Here is a 23634-nt window from a genome sequence, read left to right as displayed (position 1 = left end):
CACTGATGAATCTTGCATGATTTCTTAGATGAAGTGCCCTGATAGTGGAGACAATGCAGACAGCAATGCTGCCCTCAGTATGCCAGTCATTCCTATGAATACAATTGCAGAAGCCGTGATTGAGATGATTAATCGTGGACAAATTCAGATAACAATCAATGGATTCAACATTAGCAATGGACTAGCAACTACACAGGTGAGGCAAAGTAGGACAGAAAACTGTTTTTCTCCTCACTCTTTATTCCCTTGCAATTTCTCTTCCCTCCATCTTGAATCAATATTTTATTTTTTTCTCATAATACAAATTAATCCCTTGATTTTTTTTAAATGATTTTGTTACTCCTCTTTGAATTTTCTTCATTTTAGCTGCCTATTGTGAAAAAAGGGACAAACAGAATGCAGATTTCTGGGTCTGATTATGCCAGTGCTGTGTAGCTGGACAAATTACATGTTTGCTTCTCATTATGCAGTCCAAAATTGCATTAGTTCTTCTTATTGCCAGATCACACTGCAAGCTCATATCGAATTGCCCTCTCAATCTTCCCACTTAAACTGCTTTAGGCATTGCCATACAGCTGTCTTAATTTGCATTTTTTCAGATGTAATGTTTTTCTTCCCATATTTCTAAAGTCTCTGGGTTCCATTATGTCCTCAGAACACTTCCGAATTACCATCATGTGTGAATTTTCTGAAGTCTTCCAAATGATTAAAGATGTAATATGACTGGATGTAATTAATTGAAGCACCCCACTAGATAAACCTCAACTCGATATGTAATTTTCTTCTTTGTTTATGGCCCTCTAATCCGTCTTCACTATGCGTGACCATGTCTTATTAAAGCTGGTTGTTTTAAGTGCTGATCTTGTGCTTATGGCTGTACATGACCAATGTACATATAGTCCTTGCCCCAAGGAATTTACTGTATAAAACCAATAAGAAATTGGAGGAGCTACAAGAGATTGCAAGATAGCGTATTTAAAATTTTTAATTTTAAGTGGCCTCTGCACATTCCCACACTTGGGATATGTTGGTGGTGTAGCTTGGACTGATGGAACCTTCTAATATCAATGTCTAATAGAACATGCTCGTGCCTTCAGAGCCATAAGAGAAGGAGCAGAATATTTGAAGAGTGGGACTATGAAAGGGGTTGTGGCACACAGTCCACCTCAGTTCCTTCTAACCCTGGTAACAGATGGACCAGCAACCTAGCTGGGTCCTTGGACCCACATTTGCACAAATGCATCATTCCTGTGGTCAGTGCTGCCTTATCTTGTTTAGTTATTTTCTTGGGGTTTTTAACAAAAGACCCTGTCAAATGTCATTAGTTCTGACACATATTGGAACCATAGATGGAGAAACCATGGTTCAAGAGAGAGGCCTCTTGCTCTGCTGCTTTTCCTAATACAAATGCATATGTGCATTGTTTGGCTTCCTTTGAGGAAGGTCATTTGCCTTCTCATTGTTCCATATGCAGCACCGTCTCACTCTGGGCCAGAAAGGAGCATCGGAATCTTCTCCAAGCAATGTCATTGCAGGAAGCATTAGTGGCTAAACTTTCTGGTTCCAAAACACTGTGATAAGCCAGTACTTGAAGAACAGCCTCATCTTAGACCCCGATGGGATTAAAAAGCCCAGTAATGTCCCATTTCAGGCATTTGTCTGTGTGCCTGGAACAAAACCTATGGTCCTTGTCATTGTGATATGTAAAGATTAGATCCAACCAAACATGCTTTAAAATCAGCTGGAAGAGTTTAAAAAGAACTGGCTGAAGAGCTTGCTGGACCATAATGTTGATATTCCCCCTCCCCCCCCAAAGTCAATGGTGGAACACTAGAGAAATTGTAGAAGACTGGAAGGAATCCAAATTTGTGCTGATATTTAGAAAGGATAAGGGGGATAACCCAGGTAATTACAACCCTGTCAGTCTGCCATTAATCCCAGACAAGATAATGAAATGGCTGATATGGGACTTGATTAATCAAGAATTAAAGGAGAGGAATATAATTAATACCAGTCAACATGGGTTTATGGAAAATAGATTGTCAAACTATCATTTTTTTTACTTAGGGTACGTTTACACTTACCGGGACGGTCGACGCGGCGAGTTCGACTGCTCGGAGTTCGAACTATCGCGTCTGATCTAGACGCGATAGTTCGAACCCCGGAAGCGCTAGTTCGAACTCCGGTACTCCACCGCGGCAGGAGGAGTTGCCGGAGTCGACCCTGGAGCCGCGGAGTTCGCTTCCGCGGCGTCTGGACGGTAAGTAAGTCGAACTAGGGTAGTTCGAATTCAGCTACGTTATTCACGTAGCTGAATTCGCGTACCCTAGTTCGACCCCCGAGCTTAGTGTAGACCAGGGCTTAGATTATATTGTATCAACATCTTTTTCAAGATAATATACTTAATCAAAATGTTAAATGCCTCACAGAAGTTTAAGAATTTAGAACAATACAAAATTAACATGGCATATATTAAATGGATTAAAAGCTGGTTAACTGATAGCTCTTAATGTAATTGTAAATGGGGGATCATCATCGAGCAGCTGCTTTTGTAAAGTGGTCCTGCAGGGATCCATTCTTGCTGTTTAAAACTTTCATCAATGACCTGGAAGAGAACACAAAATCATAACTGATAGTTTACAGATGACACAAATTGCAGTGTGAGCACTGCTGGAATACTGCATCCAGTTCCGGTATCCTCTTGAATTATGGATGTTGATAAATTAGCGAGGGTTAAGAGAAGAACCATGAGAATAATTAAAGTTTAGAAAATATGTCTTTACAGTGAAAGACACAAGGAACTCAGTCTGCTTATATCAACAGAGAGAAGGTTAAGGGGCAACATGAGTCTTTTAGTATTTATGTGAGGAACAAATATTTGATCATGGATTCCTTGATCTAACTGACAAACGTATAGCAAAATCCAATGTCTGGAAGTTGAAGATAGACACATTCAGACTGGAAAATAAGGTGTAAATTTTTAACAGCAAGGGTAATTATCCAGTGTAACAGTTTTACCTACAGTTGTGGTGGAGTCTCCATTTGTTTTAAAATCAAGATAGGATTTTTTTTAAAAGAGATGCTCTAGTTCAGAAGGAATTATTTTGGGGAAAATTCTATGGTCTTTATGATGTAGGAGGTTAGACTATGAATTTTGGCTTTTCATATAATTAAGCCATTGTTATGACTCATAGAAAACTCCTCAAATCCACACTTATACAGAATCAAACCACTCATGGTTGACATCTTTTCTTGGATCAGGGGAGCTAGAGAGTGTAATCAATACTCTGTTCCAACATTTCAGACTGCAAGACCACCTTCCTAATATGGCATGAGGTCATATTAGCCTTCTCTAAGTTATTGCCCTGTATTTAAAAGGGCTGAAGAAAGGCACCCACAAAGGGAACCATCAGAAGTCTCTTGTCTGGATCAGCTACTGTGTCTGATGCTGAGGGAACAGCCTCCTTTACTTGTCAGCTATCCAGATATAGATGTTATCTCTGTCTCCCTCTTTTGTTTTTTATATGGCCCCCATCACTGTAGTATCTTAGCTCTTCAATGTAGTTATTCTTAGCTCCTCTTTTACCCCAGAGAGGGATGTAAGTGGCTTGCCCAGGTCACACAGGAAATCTTTAACAGAGCAAGGAATTGAATTTGGGTCTCCCAAGTCCTAGGCTAGTGCTCTAACTGCTAGACCATCCTTTCCCTCTGGATCTGAATGTTCAAACTTTGCAAGATAGCAATGTGAATTCATCATACTCCTTCCTTCCAGAAGATATACCTGTTCTTCACCCAGAAGTGTCCCAATTGGACTTGACGAAATGAGGCCATGGAAACGTCCTCTGTTAATATGGGAATATATCTAATCCATAGAGCTGCCACTTAATGCTCTTTTCATATTTTCACAAAATATATTAGTTTGTGCCATCTAAAACAGATGCACAATTTCAGGCAGTATTACCATTTCTATTTAACTGAACCTCTTTATCCCACTGTATGGAGGTAGGAGTACTACTTGTCAAACACACGAGTGTGGGAATGTGCTGAGGCCACATGAAGAAATGAAATATACTCAACTATAATTGACACTCTCTTGAGATGACCTTGTCCCTGCCAGCAGGTAGGGGATCTTGGGGGACAATTACTGCACTGGTGGGGTGCAAAATCAACTTTATTAAGAAAATACTATTGAATTTTCCCTGTTTTTGCGAGGGGTATGGGGTTTGTTAAGGTAGACAATTGGGGAGGGGTTTCTTTTGGTGAACAGTAAGGGGGTTTCAATAGTGGGGTACAATACAGTAGGATACAATACAGTGGGTAGCCAATTAACACTGAAGTATAAATGTAACAGGTAGCTAACAATTTTCATTGTAAAGGGTGTGTCATAGCAGCATATAACCAACTAACAGTTATGGAAAAATATGTTAAATAACAAACAATTTTAGGTAAAAATGTGTCTCAGTGGTGTAAATGTAGAATGTGAGGTGTATCAGAGAGGAAAAAGTAACCAATGGGGTTTTATGCTAGAGATTTAAACTCAGTGAGACACAGAGAAAGCTCAGGGGAGGGGGGCTGACAGTGAGAAGACAGACTTAATTACAATCATACAGAACACAGCAAAATCTTTTCTATGATCTAACTTAACCAAGACTACACAAATTAGCAAGTAACAAAACACAATGCAACAATTCTCTAAGCCTAACTTACAGAGTACAATGCTAAACCTAACTTAACCACAGCTATGCAAAATGAAATTACAATTTATCTAGACTAAAGGCTAAACCTAACCTAATGGGTGCACCTTATACTAGGGGTAGTTCTCCAAGGGTGTGGCTGCAGCAGTGGGACAACTGTAAGTGGGCTGCCCAGGATAGAATCCAGGGAGGCACAGCTTGGCAGTGGCACAGGTTTATTTCTAGCAGCACAGACCACGGAGTTAGCTTAGGTCTGTCTGCTGGGGAAACAGAGCCAGCAGCCAGGACAGGGGGAGTCTGCAAGAGGGAGTTCTTACCAATCCCTGGGAAAGCAGCAAAGGCAGAAGCAGGCACAGCAGTTTCAGCATCAGAGGACTCAATTCGCTCACAATAATCAGGAGATCTCCAGGCAAAATTCGTTGTTCTTCTTCGAGTGATTGCTCCTATGCATTCCAGTTAGGTGTGCGCGCGCAGCGTGCACGCTCGTCGGAAGATTTTTACCCTAGCAACACTCGGTGGGTCGGCTGGGCGCCCCCTGGAGTGGCGCCGCTATAGCACTAGATATATACCCCAGCCGACCCGTCCGCTCCTCAGTTCCTTCTTACCACCCGTGACGGTCGTTGGAACAGTGGAGTGCATAGTTGTCCTCCACAGCCCTAGCTTTCTCATACTTGTTGTATATAGTTCTTAAAATATAGTTAGATTAGTTTAAAAAGTTTGTTGTACTTAGTGTTAGTTAGTTAGGGGAAATCGAGGGGCTAAGCCCTTCTTTTTCCCAACCTGGTGCGGGCTCATGCCCAAGGCACCGGGATTTAAGCCGTGCTCGGCCTGCCAGCGGCCAATGCCGATTGGAGACCCCCACGATTCCTGCCTGCGGTGCTTAGGAGAGTCTCATCTAGCAGATAAGTGCTGCATTTGCAAGTCCTTTAAGCCAAGGACAAAAAAGGAGCGGGACTTTCGTTTGAAGCAGCTCCTGATGGAGTCGGCACTTAGCCCTGCGGTGCCGACACCGGCCGCCCCACAGACCTCTTCGGTGCGGAGCGCTCCAGCGGTTCCTGGCCATTCCGGTACCGAGGCCACGACGAAACAGCAGCCGGCACCGGCCCCCCGGCACCGTTCCCTCTCTCCCTCGAGGAAACGTAAGGCTGCACAGACGTCCTCCAAGGTCTCTGCTTCAGGACCTCTCGCCCAACTTCCGGCACCGGCGCCCCCGGCACTGACTCCGACAGCGCATCTACCGGGTGCTGTACCGTTGACTCCGGCAACGCAAGGGCCGTCGAGTCCGGTACCTCCTTGCTCCCCGGTGCATACCGCGGTCAAGCTCGCTCTCCCGTCGACACCTGAAACCTTCTCGACGGCGAGAGAGCTGATAGCGTTGACGGAGCCAACGCATCCTCAACCCCCGGCACCGCCGGTGCGGGTTGTTAAGTCAGCGGGCAAGCCGGCTGTAATGAGGCCTCCTTCCCCTGACAGGCAGGACAGACGGTACTCCAGGTCCCTGTCCCGGAGACGTTCACGTTCACGCCGCTCCAGATCTCGGCACCGCTCGCAGTCCCGGTACCGCTCTCCAGTGCGGTACTGGTCGTACTCGCGGAGACGATCCCGGTACCGGTCTCCTGACAGGCACTTTCGGCACCGATCCGGCTCTCGGTACCGTTCCTCCCGCAGCCGCTCCCACTGTCAGGACTCGAGATCCCGGTCGACCTCCCGGCACCGGCACAGTCGATGGTGCTGGTCTCATTCCCGGCACCGTTCAGGGACAGACCGTCGGTGTCGACGGTGCAGTCACACAGCCTCTCTGCACCACCATGGCCTTCGAGACAGCCGTCTGTTTCCTCTCAGGCCGACAGCGCAGCTGATCAGCGCACCGAGCCTCAAGGGCAAGACCAGGGACCCTCCTCAATGAGGCTTCTGGACTCCATGGGCCTACCATGAGACTCAAGGAGTGCCCTTTTCCACTCAGCGCTCCAGGACATCCGACCACAGGACTCCTGAAGCTACGGTCAGCAGACCTACTCCCACAGCCGTGGTAGAGGGGCCGCTGACATCCGTGGATGCGGAGCATCCCCCCGCCGAGGAGGCCCCGCAGCAGCTCGCTGAACCCCCGCAGGACACGCTGGTCCCGGGCCTGTCATCCTCTTCCTCCCCGGATGAGGCGGTGGCAGGGGCGTCTGCCTCGGGCCCTCCCCCGATTGACCTTCGGGCCCATCAGCACTTGTTGCGACGGGTGGCCCAAAACATAAATTTGCCAGTTGAGGAGGTGGCAGAAGACGACGACCCTGTCGTCAACATAATCGGAGCGGATGCACCTCTTCGTGTAGCCCTGCCCTTTATCCGCACTATCCAGCGGAATGCGGACACTGTTTGGCAATCACCAGCTTCCATCCCTCCGACCACTCGGGGGGTGGAAAGAAAATACTCGGTCCCGTCCAAGGGATACGAGTACCTATACACGCACCCAGCTCCATGCTCCTTGGTGGTCCAGTCGGTTAACGACCGTGAGCGACACGGCCAGCAAGCGCCAGCGCCTAAATCCAAAGAAGCGCGGCGCATGGACCTTTTGGGCCGTAAGGTCTATTCGGCCAGTGGCCTCCAGTTAAGAGTCGCCAACCAACTGGCTCTCCTCAGCAGGTACACCTATAACACCTTGGTGTCCCTCTTGAAGTTCTCTGAGCTTGTGCCATCCGACTCCCGGCCTGAGTTCGCGTCCCTGCTTGAGGAGGGTGGAACCCGGTCGGCCCTCCAAGCGTCTCTGGACTCTGCAGATTCGGGAGCCAGGACTTTGGCCTCTGGAGTGACCATAAGGAGAATTTCGTGGCTTCAGGCCTCCGCGTTGCCGCCGGAGGTCCAACACACCATCCAGGACTTGCCATTTGATGGCCAGGGTCTCTTTTCTGAAAAGACAGACTCAAGGCTGCAGACCCTTAAAGATGGTCGAATCAGGATTCGCTCCCTGGGCATGCATACGCCGGTTACCCAGAGGAGGTCCTTCCCGCCGCAGCCGTACCACCCGTTCAACCAGCCCAGACCGCGGCCGGATAACAGGCACCAGGGCAGAGTGAACCGGCGCAGACAGTTGGGTAATCAGGGAAACCAGTCCCAACCGCCCTCGAAGCCTACTTCAGGTCCCAAACAGAACTTTTGATGGGACGCCGAGGACGGCCCACCAGTTTCTTTACCGGATCCTTCCCCGTTGTTTTCCAACCGTCTCTCCCAGTTCCTACTGGCTTGGTCCCAGATAACATCCGACAGCTGGGTACTTCGCACGGTGGAGTCTGGTTACCGCCTCCAGTTTGTTTCGCCCCCTCCCTCCCACTCACCCTACCCGTCCCTCTTCAGGGACCCCTCTCACGAGCAATTCCTCTTGCAAGAGGTCGAGACTCTGTTGAGTTTGGGTGCCATAGAGGAGGTGCCGGAAGGTATGCGGGGCAGGGGTTTTTATTCCCGATATTTCCTAATCCCCAAGGCGAAGGGAGGTCTGCGACCAATCCTCGACCTCCGAGAGCTCAACAGATTTCTGGTCAAGCTTAAGTTCCGGATGGTCACCCTGGGGACCATTATCCCCTCCCTGGATCCGGGAGACTGGTTTGCTGCCCTCGACATGAAGGACGCGTATTTCCATATCACGATTTACCCTCCTCATTGACGCTACCTGCGCTTTGTGGTCAACGGTGCGCACTACCAGTTTACGGTGCTCCCCTTCGGCCTTTCCACAGCACCGAGGGTCTTCACCAAGTGCATGGCGGTGGTCGCCGCGGCCCTTCGCCGTCGCCGAATACATGTGTACCCGTATCTCGACTACTGGCTGTTCCTCGGAACGTCCCAGCAGCTCGTAGCGCAACAAATGGCCGAGGTCATAGGCCTATTTTAACACCTAGGCCTTATGATCAATGCCGAGAAGTCTACCTTGGCTCCAACGCAGAGGATAGACTTCATCGGCGCGGTCCTGGACTCCAATCTAGCCAGGGCCTGCCTCCCTCTGCCTCGGCACCAGTCCATGACTGCCATCATCCAAAGCATGCAGTCCTTCCCGATGACAACGGTGCGCACCTGCCTCAGCCTCCTAGGCCACATGGCGGCGTGCACTTTCGTGACCCTATACGTGAAGCTCCGCCTTCGCACCTTTCAAACTTGGTTGGCGTCGGTTTACTGCCCGCACAGGGATTCTATAGACACGGTGGTCACGATCCCAAAGTCGGCCCTCGAGTCGCTCAACTGGTAGTTGGACCCAGGGGTGGTGTCCGCTGGAGTCCCGTTCCGCCCCCCTCACTCTTCCATCACTCTGACTACGGACTCCTCGGCCATGGGGTGGGGTGCGCACCTCGGCGGCCTACACACCCAGGGCCTCTGGTCACCCCGCGAGCTGACCCTCCACATCAACGTCAGGGAACTGCGAGCGGTTCGCTTGGCGTGTCAGACTTTTCGCTCCCACCTCCAAGGTCGCTGCGTGTCCGTCTTCACAGACAACACGACAGCGATGTTCTACATCAACAAGCAGGGCGGAGCACGTTCCTCCCTGCTTTGCACGGAAGCGATACAACTGTGGGACTTTTGCATAGCCCACTCTATACACATAGTAGCATAATTTCTCCCAGGAGTGCAGAACACGCTGGCAGACTGTCTCAGCAGGTCTTTCCTCTCCCACGAGTGGTCGATTCGTCCAGATGTGGTCCACACAATTTTCCAGAGGTGGGGTTTTCCCCAAATAGACCTTTTTGCCTCCAGAGAGAACAGGAAATGCCATCTGTTCTGCTCTTACCAGGGCAGCTCCCACGGCTCCCTCTCAGACGCATTCCTCCTCCCGTGGACGGATCACCTACTGTATGCCTTCCCTCCGTTCCCCCTTGTGCATCGGTTCCTGCACAAGCTCTCGGAGGGACAGAGCCCGCCTCATTCTCATTGCTCCGGCGTGGCCGAGATAGCACTGGTACACCCTGCTGTTCGATCTCTCAGCGGATCCTATTCCCCTCCCGTTATGGCCGGACCTCACAACACAGAACTTCGGCAGGCTTCGCCACCCGGACCTGCAGTCCCTCCACCTGACGGCTTGGCTCCTGCGTGGCTAACCCGAGCGGAGCGGGACTGTTCCGCTGCAGTGCTGCTGGAGAGCAGGAAGCCTTCCACTCGGTCGACTTACCTCGCCAAGTGGAAGCGTTTTGCGCTCTGGAGTAATCAGAAAGGTCTCAACCCTCTCCTCAGACCTATTCCCAAGATCCTGGACTATCTCTGGTCCCTCAAGGAGCAAGGCCTCGCTGTCTCCTCCTTGAAGGTGCACCTGGCGGCAATTTCCGCCTTTAGACCCAGCATTGGGGCGTCTTCTCCAATCATATGGTTTCCCGTTTTCTTAAGGGGCTAGAACGCTTATACCCTCCGGTATGACGCCCAACTCCTACCTGGGATTTGAACTTGGTCTTAGCCAAGCTTATGGGAGCCCCCTTTGAGCCCTTGGCCACGTGTTCCCTTCTCTACTTGTCCTGGAAAACGGCCTTCCTCGTCACGATTACTTCGGCGAGTCGAGTCTCTGAGCTTCGTGCCCTAACGGCCGACCCACCATACACTATCAAAGTGCAGCTTCGGCCACACCCCGCCTTCCTGCCTAAGGTAGTGTCGGCTTTCCATGTGAACAAGGACATATTCCTCCGGTCTTCTTCCCGAAGCTGCACGCATCCCGTAGGGAACAACAGCTTCACAGCCTTGACGTGCGTAGGGCCCTCGCCTTTTACATAGTCCGGACGAAGCCTTTCCGCCGTTCGCCCCAGCTTTGTGGCGGTAGCAGATCGCATGAAGGGCATGCCGGTCTCTTCTCAGCGGATTTCGGCCTGGGTGACGTCATGTATCAAGACATGCTACGAGCTCGCTCAGGTTCCAGCTGGTCATCTCTCCGCTCACTCTACAAAAGTGCAAGCCTCTTCTGCCGCCTTCCTGGCCCATGTCCCCATTCAGGACATCTGTCGAGAGGCGACCTGGTCATCAAGTCACACCTTTGCTTCCCACTACGCACTGGTGCAACAGTCCAGAGACGATGCCGCCTTTGGCTCAGCAGTCTTACACTCTGCCAGGTCTCACTCCGACCCCACCGCCTAGGTAAGGCTTGGGAATCACCTAACTGGAATGCATAGGAGCAATCACTCGAAGAAGAAAAGACGGTTACTCACCGTTGTAACTGTTGTTCTTCGAGATGTGTTGCTCCTATCCATTCCAGACCCGCCCTCCTTCCCCACTGTCAGAATAGCCGGCAAGAAGGAACTGAGGAGCGGACGGGTTGGCTGGGGTATATATCTAGCGCTATAGCGGCGCCACTCCAGGGGGCGTCCAGCCGACCCACCGAGTGTTGCTAGGGTAAAAATCTTCCGACGAGCGTGCACGCAGCGCGCGCACACCTAAATGGAATGGATAGGAGCAACACATCTCCAAGAACAACAGTTACAACGGTGAGTAACCGTCTTTTTGTGGGAGGGGAGTTTAAAAACGGGGGTACGCTCAAAAATAAAACGAGAGCGGAGAAAGGACCCCCCAGAACATCTGGCTGATCAGACCAGGCAGCAACGCAGGAATCTTTTCTAAGGTCTGATCAGAAAATGTCTGCTTATAAAGGCAAACTTAGGCAGTTTCCCGCCAGTAACTTTGATTGGTTCCCCTTGTTAGAGGGGAGGAGAGGAGACTTCAGGTGGGCACAGACATGTCTGAGCAAGTTTTAAGCCACAGGCATGACTCATATGCTCAGCTATTTGGCCATATTAGGTCTTGCATACTTGGGCAGAGCACCTCTACACCGAGCCCAGGTCTGAACAAAGGAGTCAAAAGCCCGCCCCCCCCCCCCCCCCCCCAAGCAGAGCAATGGCTCCAGTTGGTCTGCACAAGTCATTTCCATGAACAGCAGGGCCAGGCTGTGACTTTTGTTAGCCCAAGGCCGGGAGGGGTGGACACAGAACAACCAGAAAGGAGAGGGGAAAAAAATGTGCAGCAGGGGGACAGCTGTAACAGACAGACCTCTGCACACTTTCCTTTTTCCTCGGTCGTACTTTCAACTTGAGACAGGAGGAGGAGGTGGTGTTAGAAGAAACTGAGGCTATGGCTACACTTGCACTTCAAAGCGCTGCCGTGGCAGCGCTTTGAAGCGCTAAGTGTAGTCAAAGCGCCAGCGCTGGGAGAGAGCTCTCCCAGCGCTGTCCGTACTCCACCTCCCTGTGGGGAATAACGTACAGCGCTGGGAGCCGTGCTCCCAGCGCTGGGGCTTTGACCACACTGGCGCTTTGCAGCACCGCAATTTGCAGCGCTGGAGAGGGTGTGTTTTCACACCCTGCTGCAGTGCTGCAAATTTGCAAGTGTAGCCATGGCCTGAGACAGTCAGCATGCCATGCCTCCTTTATAGCTTTGTCCACCAGATGTTTAGAGCTGTGAGGGGAAGGGCAGGAAGTGTGCAAGTGCTCCAGTAGGTTTTGTTCCTAGAAGGTTCCACTAATCCAAGTTGCACCATTAATACATTCCAAGTGTGTGAACGTGCAGCTATCCTCTCAATGTATTTTGGTTACTAATGAGTAACTTTCCTTTTTTCTTATTTGACATAACTTGAATCAACTCTTCAGGTAAGAATTCATGCTATTAAACACTTTACTGGATTATTTCATTAGGTACCTTGTGGTCTGAGTTTCAGTGCTCTAAATTAGTGTATAGTTGAACTTTCTTATATTCTTCCTAGATTAACAACAAGGCAGCAACTGGAGAAGAGGTTCCACGTACCATCATTGTTACCACCCGCTCTCAGTATGGGTTACCAGAGGATGCTGTTGTGTACTGTAACTTTAACCAGCTATATAAGATTGACCCTTCCACTTTACAGATGTGGGCTAACGTGAGTAGTTATGTTTGCTACTAAGTCTCAGATCAGATCTCCATAATTTGACTGCTGTCTTGTTTACAGGAATGGTTTTAAAATGAGCAACAGATCTTTAACTTAAATTGCCCCTATTCAGGTAGGGAAAGACTTCAGTTTCCTTGCCTGGTTTGTTGAGAATATTTATTTGGCATGAACCTTTTTGAATCCTTACAACACTCTCCAGAATAAGGGATTGGATAATAATGGGATTTGGAATCTCTTTAGGTCCCATTATAAATCGGATCCGAGTTGGGAGTTGAGTGAAAATTGTTACCCTTCTGACAGCTTTTTCATAGTCAGTGTGTAATAAGCTGTTTAGTCCTGTCCAATTTACACCACTACAACTGGCCCTTATTTGCACCATTATCTGTGCTCTTACCTGACAAGTCAACCATTAGATGGGTACAGAGGCTGAACATCTCACTTCAGGTCAGAGTGACAGGGAATGGATCACTTGATGATTACCCGTTCTGTTCATTCCCTCTGACGCACCTGGGATTGGCAACTGTCAGAAGACAGGATACTGGGCCCTTGGTCTGACCCAGTATGGCTGTTCTTATGTTGAGGCGTACTGATGAGGCACTGTAAGGAAGCTTTGCACTGTTGTTAAATGCAAAGTAATGCACATTGGAAAACATAATCCCAACTATACGTATAAAATGATGGGATCTAAATTAGCTGTTACCAGTCAAGAAAGAGATCTTGGAGTCATTTTGGATAGTTCTCTGAAAACATCCACTCAATGTGTAGCGGCAGTCAAAAAAGCGAACAGAATGTTGGGAATCATTAAAGGATAGATAATGGGGCAATATGATATTTTCTGCCTTTATATAAATCCATGGTACACCCACATCTTGAATACTGTATGCAGATGTGGTTGCCCATTCTCAAAAAAGATATATTGGAATTGGAAAAGGTTCAGAAAAGAGCAACAAAAATGATTAAGGGCATGGAACAGCTGTATGACGAGAGATTAATAAGGCTGGGACTTTTCAGCTTGGAAAAGAGATGACTAAGGGGGGAATATGATAGTGGTCTATAAAATCATGACTGGTGTGGAGAAGGTCAATAAGGAAGTTTATTTATTCCTCATAACACAAAAACTAGGGGTCACCAAATGAAATTAATAGGCAGCAGGTTTAAAACAAACACAAGGAAGTATTTTTTCACACAATGCACAGTGAACCTGTGGAACTCCTTGCCAGAGGATGTTGTGAAGGCCAAGACTATAATGGTTCAAAAATGAATTAGATAAATTCATGGAGAATAGGTCTATCAATGGCTGTTAGCCAGGATGGGCAGGGATGGGTCCCTAGCCTCTGTTTGCCAGAAGCTGGGAATGGGCGACAGGGGATGGATCACTTGGTGATTACCTGTTCTGTTCATTCCTTCTGGGGCACTTGGGATTGGCCACTGTCAGAAGACACAATGCTGGGCTAGATGGACCTTTGGTCTGACCTAGTATGGCTGTTCTTATTCACTACTGCATAGTGCTCCCTGTAAATAAATTGGAATCTTCAATCTCCAAGGCTGTGACTCCAGCATTTTCATCAATGCTAAATTCACCTCGTCATTTCATCTGCTGTGGGTACACACCCTTTTTGCTGCCATTTGCAAACATGACTTTCACCTAAACTGTGGTACAAAAGCAAAATGAGAGGTGCATGCTGTATCCACTCTGCTCTTCAGGTCATATCCCAGAAGCTTGCACTTACTGTTTGACGCATTGTGTGACTGACTTTCACTTTCACTTTGAAAGTGAGGCATTTCACAAATCCAGTTTTTTTCAGTCTTTCCTTGTAGGACACGTTTTCTAGACCTTTAGTCCTTTTTCTCTCTCTTGACTTCCTCTAATTCTGCAGTTCTCAAAATGTATTACACTGTGACCCCCTTCTAATAACAAAAATTACTACATGACCTGGGAGGGGGGATTGGGGACTGAAGCCTGAGCCGAGGCCCAAGACCTGCCAACGGAGGATGGGGGTGAGGAAGGAAGGGCGTGAATCCCTGGGGCTTCGGCTTCAACCCCTGTCCCCAGCAAGTCTGTTGCCAACCCAGGACACCCCACTGAAATGGGGTTGCCACCCACTTTGGGTTCCCAGCCCACAGTTTGAGAACCGCTGCTCCAGTTTGTCAACATCTAATAACCACAGTTGGGGAAAGAACTGCACACAGTACTCCAGCTAAGGCCTTATCAATCAGTGCTGAGTAGAGTGGAAGAATTACATCTTCTGTCTTGCTTACAGCACTCCTGCTAATAGATCCCACAGTGTTGTTTGCTTGTTTTGCAACAGTATTACATTGTTGATTCAAAACAAGCAAACGTCATTCTGGGATGTATTAGCGGGAGTGCTGTAAGCAAGACAAGACAGCACTGATTGATAAGGCCTCAGCTGGAGTACTGTGTGCAGTTCTGGGTACCACAGTTGGGGAAAGATGTAGAGAAGTCAAGAGGGAGAGCAACAAAAAGGATTAAAGGTCTAGAAAACATGGCCTACAAAGCAAGATTAAAGAAACTCAATTTTTTCAATCTGGAGAATATAATACTGAGAGGGGACCTAAGTCTTCAAGTACATAAAAGGTTGTTATAAAGAGGAGCGTGATAAATAGTTCTCCTTAACCACTGAGGACTGGACAAGAAGCAATGGGCTTAAATTGCAGCAAGGGAGATTTAGGTTAGATGTTAGGAAAAACTTCCTAACCATCAGGGTAGTTAAGCACCGGAACAAATTACCTAGAGAGGTTGTGGAATCATTGGAGGCTTTTAGGAACAGGTTAAACAAACACCTGTCAGGGATAATCTAGATAGTACTTAGACCTGCCTCAGTGCAGAGAACTGGATTAAATGACCTATCTATGTCCCTTCCAGTCATACATTTCTGTGATTTCACTATTCACACTATTTGCTTGTTCTGATCTGTCCAGGAGGGTGATGCTTCTGAATGTTGTTTTTTACACAGTCACCCTTTATTTTCTTCCTGGTTTGGTTGTAGATTCTGAAGCGAGTTCCAAACAGCGTATTGTGGCTGTTGCGTTTCCCAGCTGTAGGAGAACCCAATATTCAACAATATGCACAGAACATGGGCCTTCCCCAGAACCGAATCATCTTCTCTCCTGTTGCCCCCAAAGAGGAACATGTGCGGAGGGGCCAGTTGGCTGATGTTTGTCTAGATACTCCACTTTGTAATGGGCACACTACTGGGATGGATGTACTCTGGGCTGGAACTCCCATGGTTACTATGCCAGGTAATGTCTCAGGGAAACAAGATTGTAGCCATATGGTGACAATTCATATTGAATAGGAGTACTTGTGGCACCTTAGAGACTAACACATTTATTTCTATTATTATTATCTCTAAGGTGCCACAAGTACTCCTGTTCTTTTTACGGATACAGACTAACACGGCTGCTACTCTGAAAAATTCATATTGAATGTAATTGTTATAGACCTTCAATTCTTGTTTTTATTTTTATCTTGTATATGTAACTATCTAGTGTGAAGAGTTCATAGATCAGGGGTGGGGAAACTTTTTGGCCTGATAGGTACATCAGGGTTGCAAAACTGTATGGAGGGCTGGGTAGGGAAGGCTGTGCCTCCCCAAACAGCCTGGCCCCCACCCACTTTCCCCCCTCAGAAGCCTCCACCATCCAACCCCCCCTGCTTGTTGTCCCCTACCCGCCCCCTCTCAAGACCACCCTCGGGACCCCACCCCCTAGCCAACCGCTCTGCTCCCAGTCTCCTGACTGCTCTGACCCCTATCCACACCCCTGCCAGGCCCACCGGGATTCTCATGCTTATCCAACCACGACTGCCCCCAGAACCTCCACCCCATTCAACCGTATCCTGTTTCCTGGGACCCCCCACCCCTTACCCGGCCACCGCCCCCTTACTGTGTCGCTCAGAGCAGCATGTCTGGCAGCCATGCCGCCTGGCTGAAGCCAGACACACTGTCATGCTGCTCGGCAGAAGCATGCAACCCTGCTGCCCAGAGCGCTGGTGGCGTGGCTGCGGGGGAGGGGCCACAGGCTAGCCTCCCCAGCCGGGAGCTCAAGGGCTGGGCAGGACGGTCCCGTGGGCCGGATGTGGCCCACGGGCTGTAGTTTGCCCACTTCTGTCATGGATAATAAAGAAATTAAGTGCATCCCAGTTCTAGCTAGTGGGCAGGCTTTCCAGAACAAATAGTCTAGCAACCTCCCCTTGTGTGTTTTCTCAGGCAGGAGAAAAAAAATTAAGTAAATTGTAAAGCATCAAGAAGGCATATTGGTTATCACTTTCTTTTCTCTTTTTACAGGGGAAACTCTTGCATCACGGGTTGCTGCCTCCCAGCTTACTTGCCTTGGTTGTCTTGAACTTATTGCTAAGAGTAGACAAGAATATGAAGATATTGCTGTGAAACTGGGAACGGATCTAGAATAGTAAGTACATCTAGTTTGGAGGATGAAATAAAGATCTAGAACAGTAAGGCACCATTATTGGGGATAGTGTGTGTTAGGAAGCAAAATGGAATAAACATAAATATATATGGCTATAAGCAGTGAGGCATGTCATTATTTTCATTCTATTGAACTTACGTTGACTGATGAAGTTACCTTGTTGGTTACCTTGGGAGCTGACTGACCTCCAGGGTTTTGAAATAGCCACTAAACTACTTTGCTGATGAGGAAGTAAGGTCTGTGCTCATTGGAATGAGTTACTGGGCTAGAATTCATATCTGCAATGTGTCCTGAGGGAATTACCTCCTCTCCTCATCTCTGGTTTAGCTGCCTGCCTACTCTCTTGGCGGGAAGGGCCCCAGTGACCTAATGGATAAGGCATTGGCTTTCTAAACCAGAGATTGTGGCTTCAAGTCCCATCTGGGGTGAAAAACTACTCTGTTGGGGATCTAGTATTCTCATACCCTGAAGCAGCAGAAGGGACCATTATATGCCTTCAACAGAGGTCAGAGTTGGAGGCCAAGTGTGGGGAGGATTCTTGCACAGATCCAGGACTCCATGCTGAAGATAGTGGGTGGGGTGTGAGAGACAGGCTGCCTTCTCAGGGAGGGTTAAGCTCTTTAAATAGCCATAATAGGAGCTAGGAAGGCAGATGTGGGAGGGAACTATACTAGAATGGGGTGTGGAATGTTCAAATGGGTGAGTATCATGAAATGCCCAAAGTATGCACTTGTCCTCCCTAAAAATACTTGGCGCTTTACATGTTCACAATCGTTAACTTACCCCTCCCAGGACTGAGGAACCCTCAACATATTCCCCACAAAGTAATTGTAACTTTACAGATATAGAGACAGATTGAGCATCATGTGCAGGATATCACATTGAGACATTGGCAGAGCTGGAATTAGAACTCAGGCCTGCTGGGAGGGAGATAGGAATGCTGATATATTGAACCTTCTGCAGAAAGTAAACGCAAACAAAATGCATTTTCACTTTCCTTTCAGAAAGAAAAACCTAGGCTGAAATAAAGGGGCACTTGCAGTTGGGGCTGTATCGAAGGGTTGATGGGTCTGGTTAATTAGCGTGTAGCAGTACTAACACAAATGTCCATAGCATTTTCACCCACAATGAAAAAGTTGAGTTTTGGTGAAGTTGACAGTTCCACATTGGGGAAGGAGCAACAATGTGGATTTTGGGTAGGGGGATGACAATAAAGGGATTTGCTGAAGTAATGGTGTGTTGAGAGTTCTGGGTTAATTGAGGTAATAGATCACAATAACCATTTGTTCCTGTTTCTGCTTCTCATCTGATTGCTTGCTGTTAATTCTTTGTGTAGCCTGAAGAAAATTCGTAGTAAAGTCTGGAAGCAGAGAATATCAAGTCCTTTGTTCAACACCAAACAGTACACAATGGAACTGGAGCGGCTTTACCTTCAGATGTGGGATCACTACGCTGCTGGCAACAAACCAGACCATATGGTTAAGCCAATAGAGAGCAATGAATCTGCATGAAGGACTCTGCCCACACGACTCTCCCAGAATTGAGCCTCTCAAACTCCTCTGCAAAGGAGATGGGAGCTAAAGACAGTGCATTTCTACTTAATCTGCCTGGTACTCTGTGACTGAAGTGATACATGATGGTGATTTAAGAGCACAGACAGACATACTTCGTGCATAATAGGGAGAGGCAGGCTGTAGAGATTGGGAACTTTCTATTCCATAAGGAGTTTGAAAAAGATTGAGTTGTGCACATGTGCTGTATGTTTGCAAGGCCTGCTGCTTGATGGGGAAAGTGTGAACTGTCCATCCAATTGTGATTTCATGGATTGATTCAATCTTCCTATGAATTTCTCTCTTATGTGGATTGGGAATTGGAGCTTTTTAATGTTTGATTTCAGGTGTTCCTGTTGGTATATGTGCGATTCTTCCATGACATGATTTCCAACTAGTGAGTGTTGCTCCCTGCATTAACTTCTTAACTGTGCAGATTGAAAGGGCATATTTGCTGGTGTAGTCTTTTTTACAGGTTTTATAAACCACTTGAGCCTATATCAGCCTTTTAATGTTTGACCTCTGTTTTGGAACTTTCTGTACTGTGTTGATTTAGATGAGAACTCAGTGCTTGGTTTAAAAAAAAAAAAAAAAAAAGATTCTCCTGTATCTCCGCTAATTGGCTTCATGATGACAGCTCCTATTCTGTTGAAAAACAAAATTGGTTTAAAATTAATGCCCCTGAACTGTTTTGAAATAAACAAACTGGTGCCAAATACAAATCCTTCAGGAATTATTGTTAATTATGTACAGAGGCACAGTCCTATGTACTGTAGCAAGGACTTTTTTAAAATAAAGCTCTGGTTTGCCCAGTTTGACCCATTTGACCAGCGTTTCGCCTTTACTACCCCTTTCTGTGCTGCTGTCAAAACAATGTTCTGGGCTGCTGGCCTTTTACCTTCCTTTCCATAGCTTGGCTTTTAAATAGTTCTATTCATTTCAGCAGAAATGAAATCCCAGGTAAGTATAGATTTTTTCATCTACTAAACATCTGCATCAAGTATATTGTTTTTTTTTTTTAAAGTATTCCAACTCTGAAAAGCTCTCAAGTGGGCAGTTATATATATAATTAATTATTGCAGTATTTAAGGACCACCCAGAAAGGCTTTTTTCTTAATGTGGGGGTGTCATCTTTTATCTCACTGATATGTGGTAACTTGGAGGCCATGGGCTGTATGTAAACTCTGATGCTGAGTTTTGTATTGAACAAGCATGAATTACCGTAAGTAATTTTGTTCTTAAATCTGTGCAGAGGGTCATGGACTGCAGTTTAAAACAAACCAGTGTCAGTCTTGCTAAGTGTGCTACACACATCTATTCAGTAACAGGTAACAATTTGTCTTCTAGTGCAGCAACAGAGAACTGTGTTCAAAGTGCTGCTTTTGATGCACTTTTTATCTAAGTCTTAGTTGATGCTTTTGAATGTAGCCTAGGTGATGAATGCTTAGTATAGGATGCCTTAGTTTGCTGGTAGATTACCAGGTGCTAATACCCGAGCAAGAAATCTTGCGTCATTTTCTAACCAGAAATGAAAAGGGGGGAAAGATACCTTTTATTGGACCAACTTCTGGGGGTGAGAGAGAGAAACTTTTGAAGTTAGAGGGTATGTTGACATAGCACTGAAGAACCTGTTGCTAGCCTGTTGGGGCTGTTTTGTTGCTGTGTAGATATGCAGGTGGTAAGACCTTTCTCCCTGAAGAGCAGTGCTATGTAAGCTTATCTCTTTCATTAACAGAAAGTTGCTCCACTAAAAGACAGCCTAGGCCAACTGTGGTTACACCCCCCTCCCTAACCAGCATGCACATTTATAAATTGCACTCTTTAAAAGCCCAGCCTTATAGCTCTGGACAATTGAAACTACCTAGTTTCAACCCGTAAAAATGAAAAGATGGTAGCACCTTAAGAATTGATGCTGCAAGTTACTACACCTGAAACAAAGCTGCACTAAACCACTCAACTTTCAGCAGTGGCGTGCTCTGCATAGGTGAGACTGCTGAAGGGTGCCCGTTGAGCTTTGTTCCTGGCGTGGGACCTTGCTGCTTTCACTGCTGCTTTGCTTATTGTAACAGGCTTTTGTTTCCAGCTAACTGCCTAATAAAAAGACATCTTATGACTACAACTAAAGATCACTGCAAACCACGTGTTTTTGTCATAATCTTTGGCGCCAGCGGGAGCGCTTCTCCGCGGCGGGGCGGGGGCGGGGGCGCTCATGGGTCTCCACGCGGTCGGGGGAGGGAGGCCAAAGGCCCCTGGAGCCGGCGCCGGGGGGCGGTTCCCTCGCTGGCAGCAGCCGCGCCCACTGGGCTCATGCGGGGGCGGGCGCGGGCCGCTGCGATTCGAAGTGCCGTTCGGGCTCCCCCGCGCGCATGCGCACCCAGACCGGCAGGGTTAAGTACCGCCCCGGACGTGGCGGCGCTGCAGTGAGGGGCGGGCGGGAGGTTTGAACGTAGCAGCGGCGGGTTCCACGCGAGGATGGCGCGGGGGCCCAGGCAGCGCGTCCGGGTGAGAGACTTGTGGGGGTGAGGGGCTGTGGAGGGGAGGCGCGGGCCGGACCCAGTGGGGGAGGGACGCGGGCGCGAGCCGGAGACGGGCCCTGCCGGGGAATCGCGGGGGGAAGGGCGCGAGCCGGGCCCTCGTGAGGGAGTTAGTGGGGGCGGGAGCCGGGCCCGGGCCCTGGCCCTGGCCCTGTGGGGGCCTGAGAAGCAGCTGGGCTCGCTTTAGGGCGAGGTCATTCTCCGTTGTTTTCCCCTTTCAGCTGGGAGCCCCCAGACCCTTGGTCAGCATCCCTCCGGTTTCCAACCTTGGGCCTGATGGGGCCTCTGTACAGAGACTGTCGCTCTTGTCCTCCGACGCAGAGCATGACAGACAAGGCAACACCTGGTTGGGGACAAGGAACCCCCCACACGGGACTGCACAAAGTAGGTGAATGTGCAGGATTAATGTTTCCTATACTCTGCCAAGTTGTGAGGGAAGTGAGGGCAAGAGATTAGGTGTTGGGGTGGGAGGGACCAATGTGTTGGAGAGGAAACTCATATGAGTGACAGCTGGAACATGGGGGAGGGCAGCCTGAAAGGTAGGAGAAGATCTGGGATTTATTGCGAGTCCAAACCATTAATGCTGTAGTGTTCCTATTTTGTTGTGTAGATTTATCATGCAAACACCAGCTCTGTACACGATAAATGATTCAATTAGAGAGTTGGACTGAGGGAAGACTTTAAAAGCTGTACATGATAACTATCTCAGGTAGTGATGTAAATTCTGTCTGAAGGAGAAAATCTGAAGGCATGTTTTAAAACACATGCATATATACAGTAAAACTTTTTAGACCTTTTTGTAAAGAAGCAAAATAAAACATACCTATGTTCTATTTGTAGTTTTCCATAGCAGTGTACACATTTTCTAAGTATCAGGGGATAGTTGTGTTAGTCTATATCCACAAAAACAACAAGGAGTCTGTTGGCACCTTAAAGACTAACAGATTTATTTGGGCATAAGCTTTCATGGGTAAAAAAACCTCACTTCATCTGAAGAAGTGCGGTTTTTTTACCCACGAAAGCTTATGCCCAAATAAACCTGTTAGTCTTCAAGGTGCCACATTTTCTAAGGGTTTGGGGGAAGGTCTGTCTAGGTGCCTTTAGTTAAACCTATATAAAAATAGAATACCTTTTAAAGTTCATGTTTCCAAACAAAAAATCTACATGACTATTAACATTCAATTTTTCAATGACAAACTTAACAGTAAGCAATTGTATTATACACACCAAAAAGATCAATGTGTCTTAATTGTATAACTGACATCCTATGCCATACAATAAGCACACATGCAAGTACAGAAGAACCTCCAAGTTAAGAACATCTCAGAAATGGAGGTTATTTGTAACCTGAATAAAGTGTTATGGTTGTTCTTTCAGAAGTTTACAACTAAACATTGACTTGCTACTACTTTGAAACTTTACTATGCAGGACAGTGCTGCTTTCCCTTAATTTTTTTTAGTGGTTTACATTTAACACTATACTGTATTTGCTTCTTTTTGTGGGGGGGGGGGGGGGTGGGGGGGGTCTCCTCTGTTGACTCATTGCATACTTGCAGTTCCAAATGAGGTGTGTAGTTGACTGATCAGTTTGTAACTCTGGTGTTAGTAACACTGAGGTTCTACTGTATGGCATTTTATTTTAAATAGTGTAGTGAGAGAGGTACTGTAGAAAAATGACTTAATATCAGGGCAACCTCTGCACATTTCCATTCCAACTGTGTACATCAAAACACTTTGCTGCACTTGCAGCACCTAAATAACAATGTTACAAACGTAAAAGAGAGACTACAAAAAATTATTTCCTCTTAAATTCCGTCTATCAAACACAACACTAACATCTACTAAAAAGCTTTGCCTTCTAATGCAACATCATGCTAATTCAATATTCTGAACAATTAGAAAACATCAGTTTCTATCTACTTCATGTAGTCAGTTAAAAGTTGCACTTACTAAGTGGAGGTGGAGGAGAAGTAGTATGTTTGGGGTGGGTGAAGTAATGTGGAGAGGCAAAATCACAGTTAAGCGAAATGAGACCTCATACTCTGTGATGGGACAGTTATAAAAATCTGAAATTAATAGAATGGCTATAGGTTGCAAAGGATGGCTGAGGACTTAACTAAAGATTTACTGGCACTATTATGGCTGTATGGTGCAATATTCAGTTTGAGCATCCTTAACTGTTTTAAATATTTTATTTGTTTTATTCAAACAGAGCCACCAAAAAGTGCAATGTACTTTGCAGCCATAATAATGACAAGAGTCTACTTTGGAAGAGTTAGCAGTCGAAGTTCCTAGTATTGCTACATGAATAGTCCGAACAAATTTAATGTGACTACTCACTTATGTAGCATACTGATGTTATGTCGCTGTCTGCAGGATCAGGGCCTAAGTAAGTGACACAGAGATAAAGGGAAGAGAACACACATTATGGGGAACATCTACATATTTCCACTCATGGAATTCAAGTCATCTGCCAAAGACTGCAGCTTCAAGGAAATTCAGAGCTGTCTGATTCTGTCATACAGTAATTCTTTAGTGTATCTAGT

General features: G+C 47.2%; 2 protein-coding genes across 3 annotated transcripts in view; both read left to right on the top strand.

The window, feature by feature from the left end:
• Positions 1-19381, top strand: part of OGT (O-linked N-acetylglucosamine (GlcNAc) transferase) — an 83210-nt gene extending 63829 nt beyond the window's left edge. For both annotated transcript variants that reach the window (XM_045031174.1, XM_045031175.1), the window contains exons 18-22: positions 29-196; positions 12394-12546; positions 15564-15816; positions 16863-16986; positions 18341-19381. In XM_045031174.1, the coding sequence (XP_044887109.1) occupies positions 29-196; positions 12394-12546; positions 15564-15816; positions 16863-16986; positions 18341-18515 (873 nt within the window). In that variant the 3' untranslated portion in view covers positions 18516-19381. The remainder of the gene's footprint in view (positions 1-28; positions 197-12393; positions 12547-15563; positions 15817-16862; positions 16987-18340) is intronic.
• A 1545-nt stretch (positions 19382-20926) lies between these two features.
• The window catches only part of GCNA (germ cell nuclear acidic peptidase), a 51740-nt gene continuing 49032 nt past the window's right edge, over positions 20927-23634 (top strand). The window contains exons 1-2 of the mRNA XM_045031176.1: positions 20927-21056; positions 21310-21472. Of these exons, the coding sequence (XP_044887111.1) occupies positions 21027-21056; positions 21310-21472 (193 nt within the window). The 5' untranslated portion in view covers positions 20927-21026. The remainder of the gene's footprint in view (positions 21057-21309; positions 21473-23634) is intronic.

The sequence above is a fragment of the Mauremys mutica genome, chromosome 9 (assembly GCF_020497125.1).
Source record: "Mauremys mutica isolate MM-2020 ecotype Southern chromosome 9, ASM2049712v1, whole genome shotgun sequence".
NCBI lineage: Eukaryota > Metazoa > Chordata > Testudines > Geoemydidae > Mauremys > Mauremys mutica.
The sequence above is the reverse complement of the archived record's forward strand: the minus strand, read 5'-3'. Positions and strand labels throughout refer to the sequence as shown.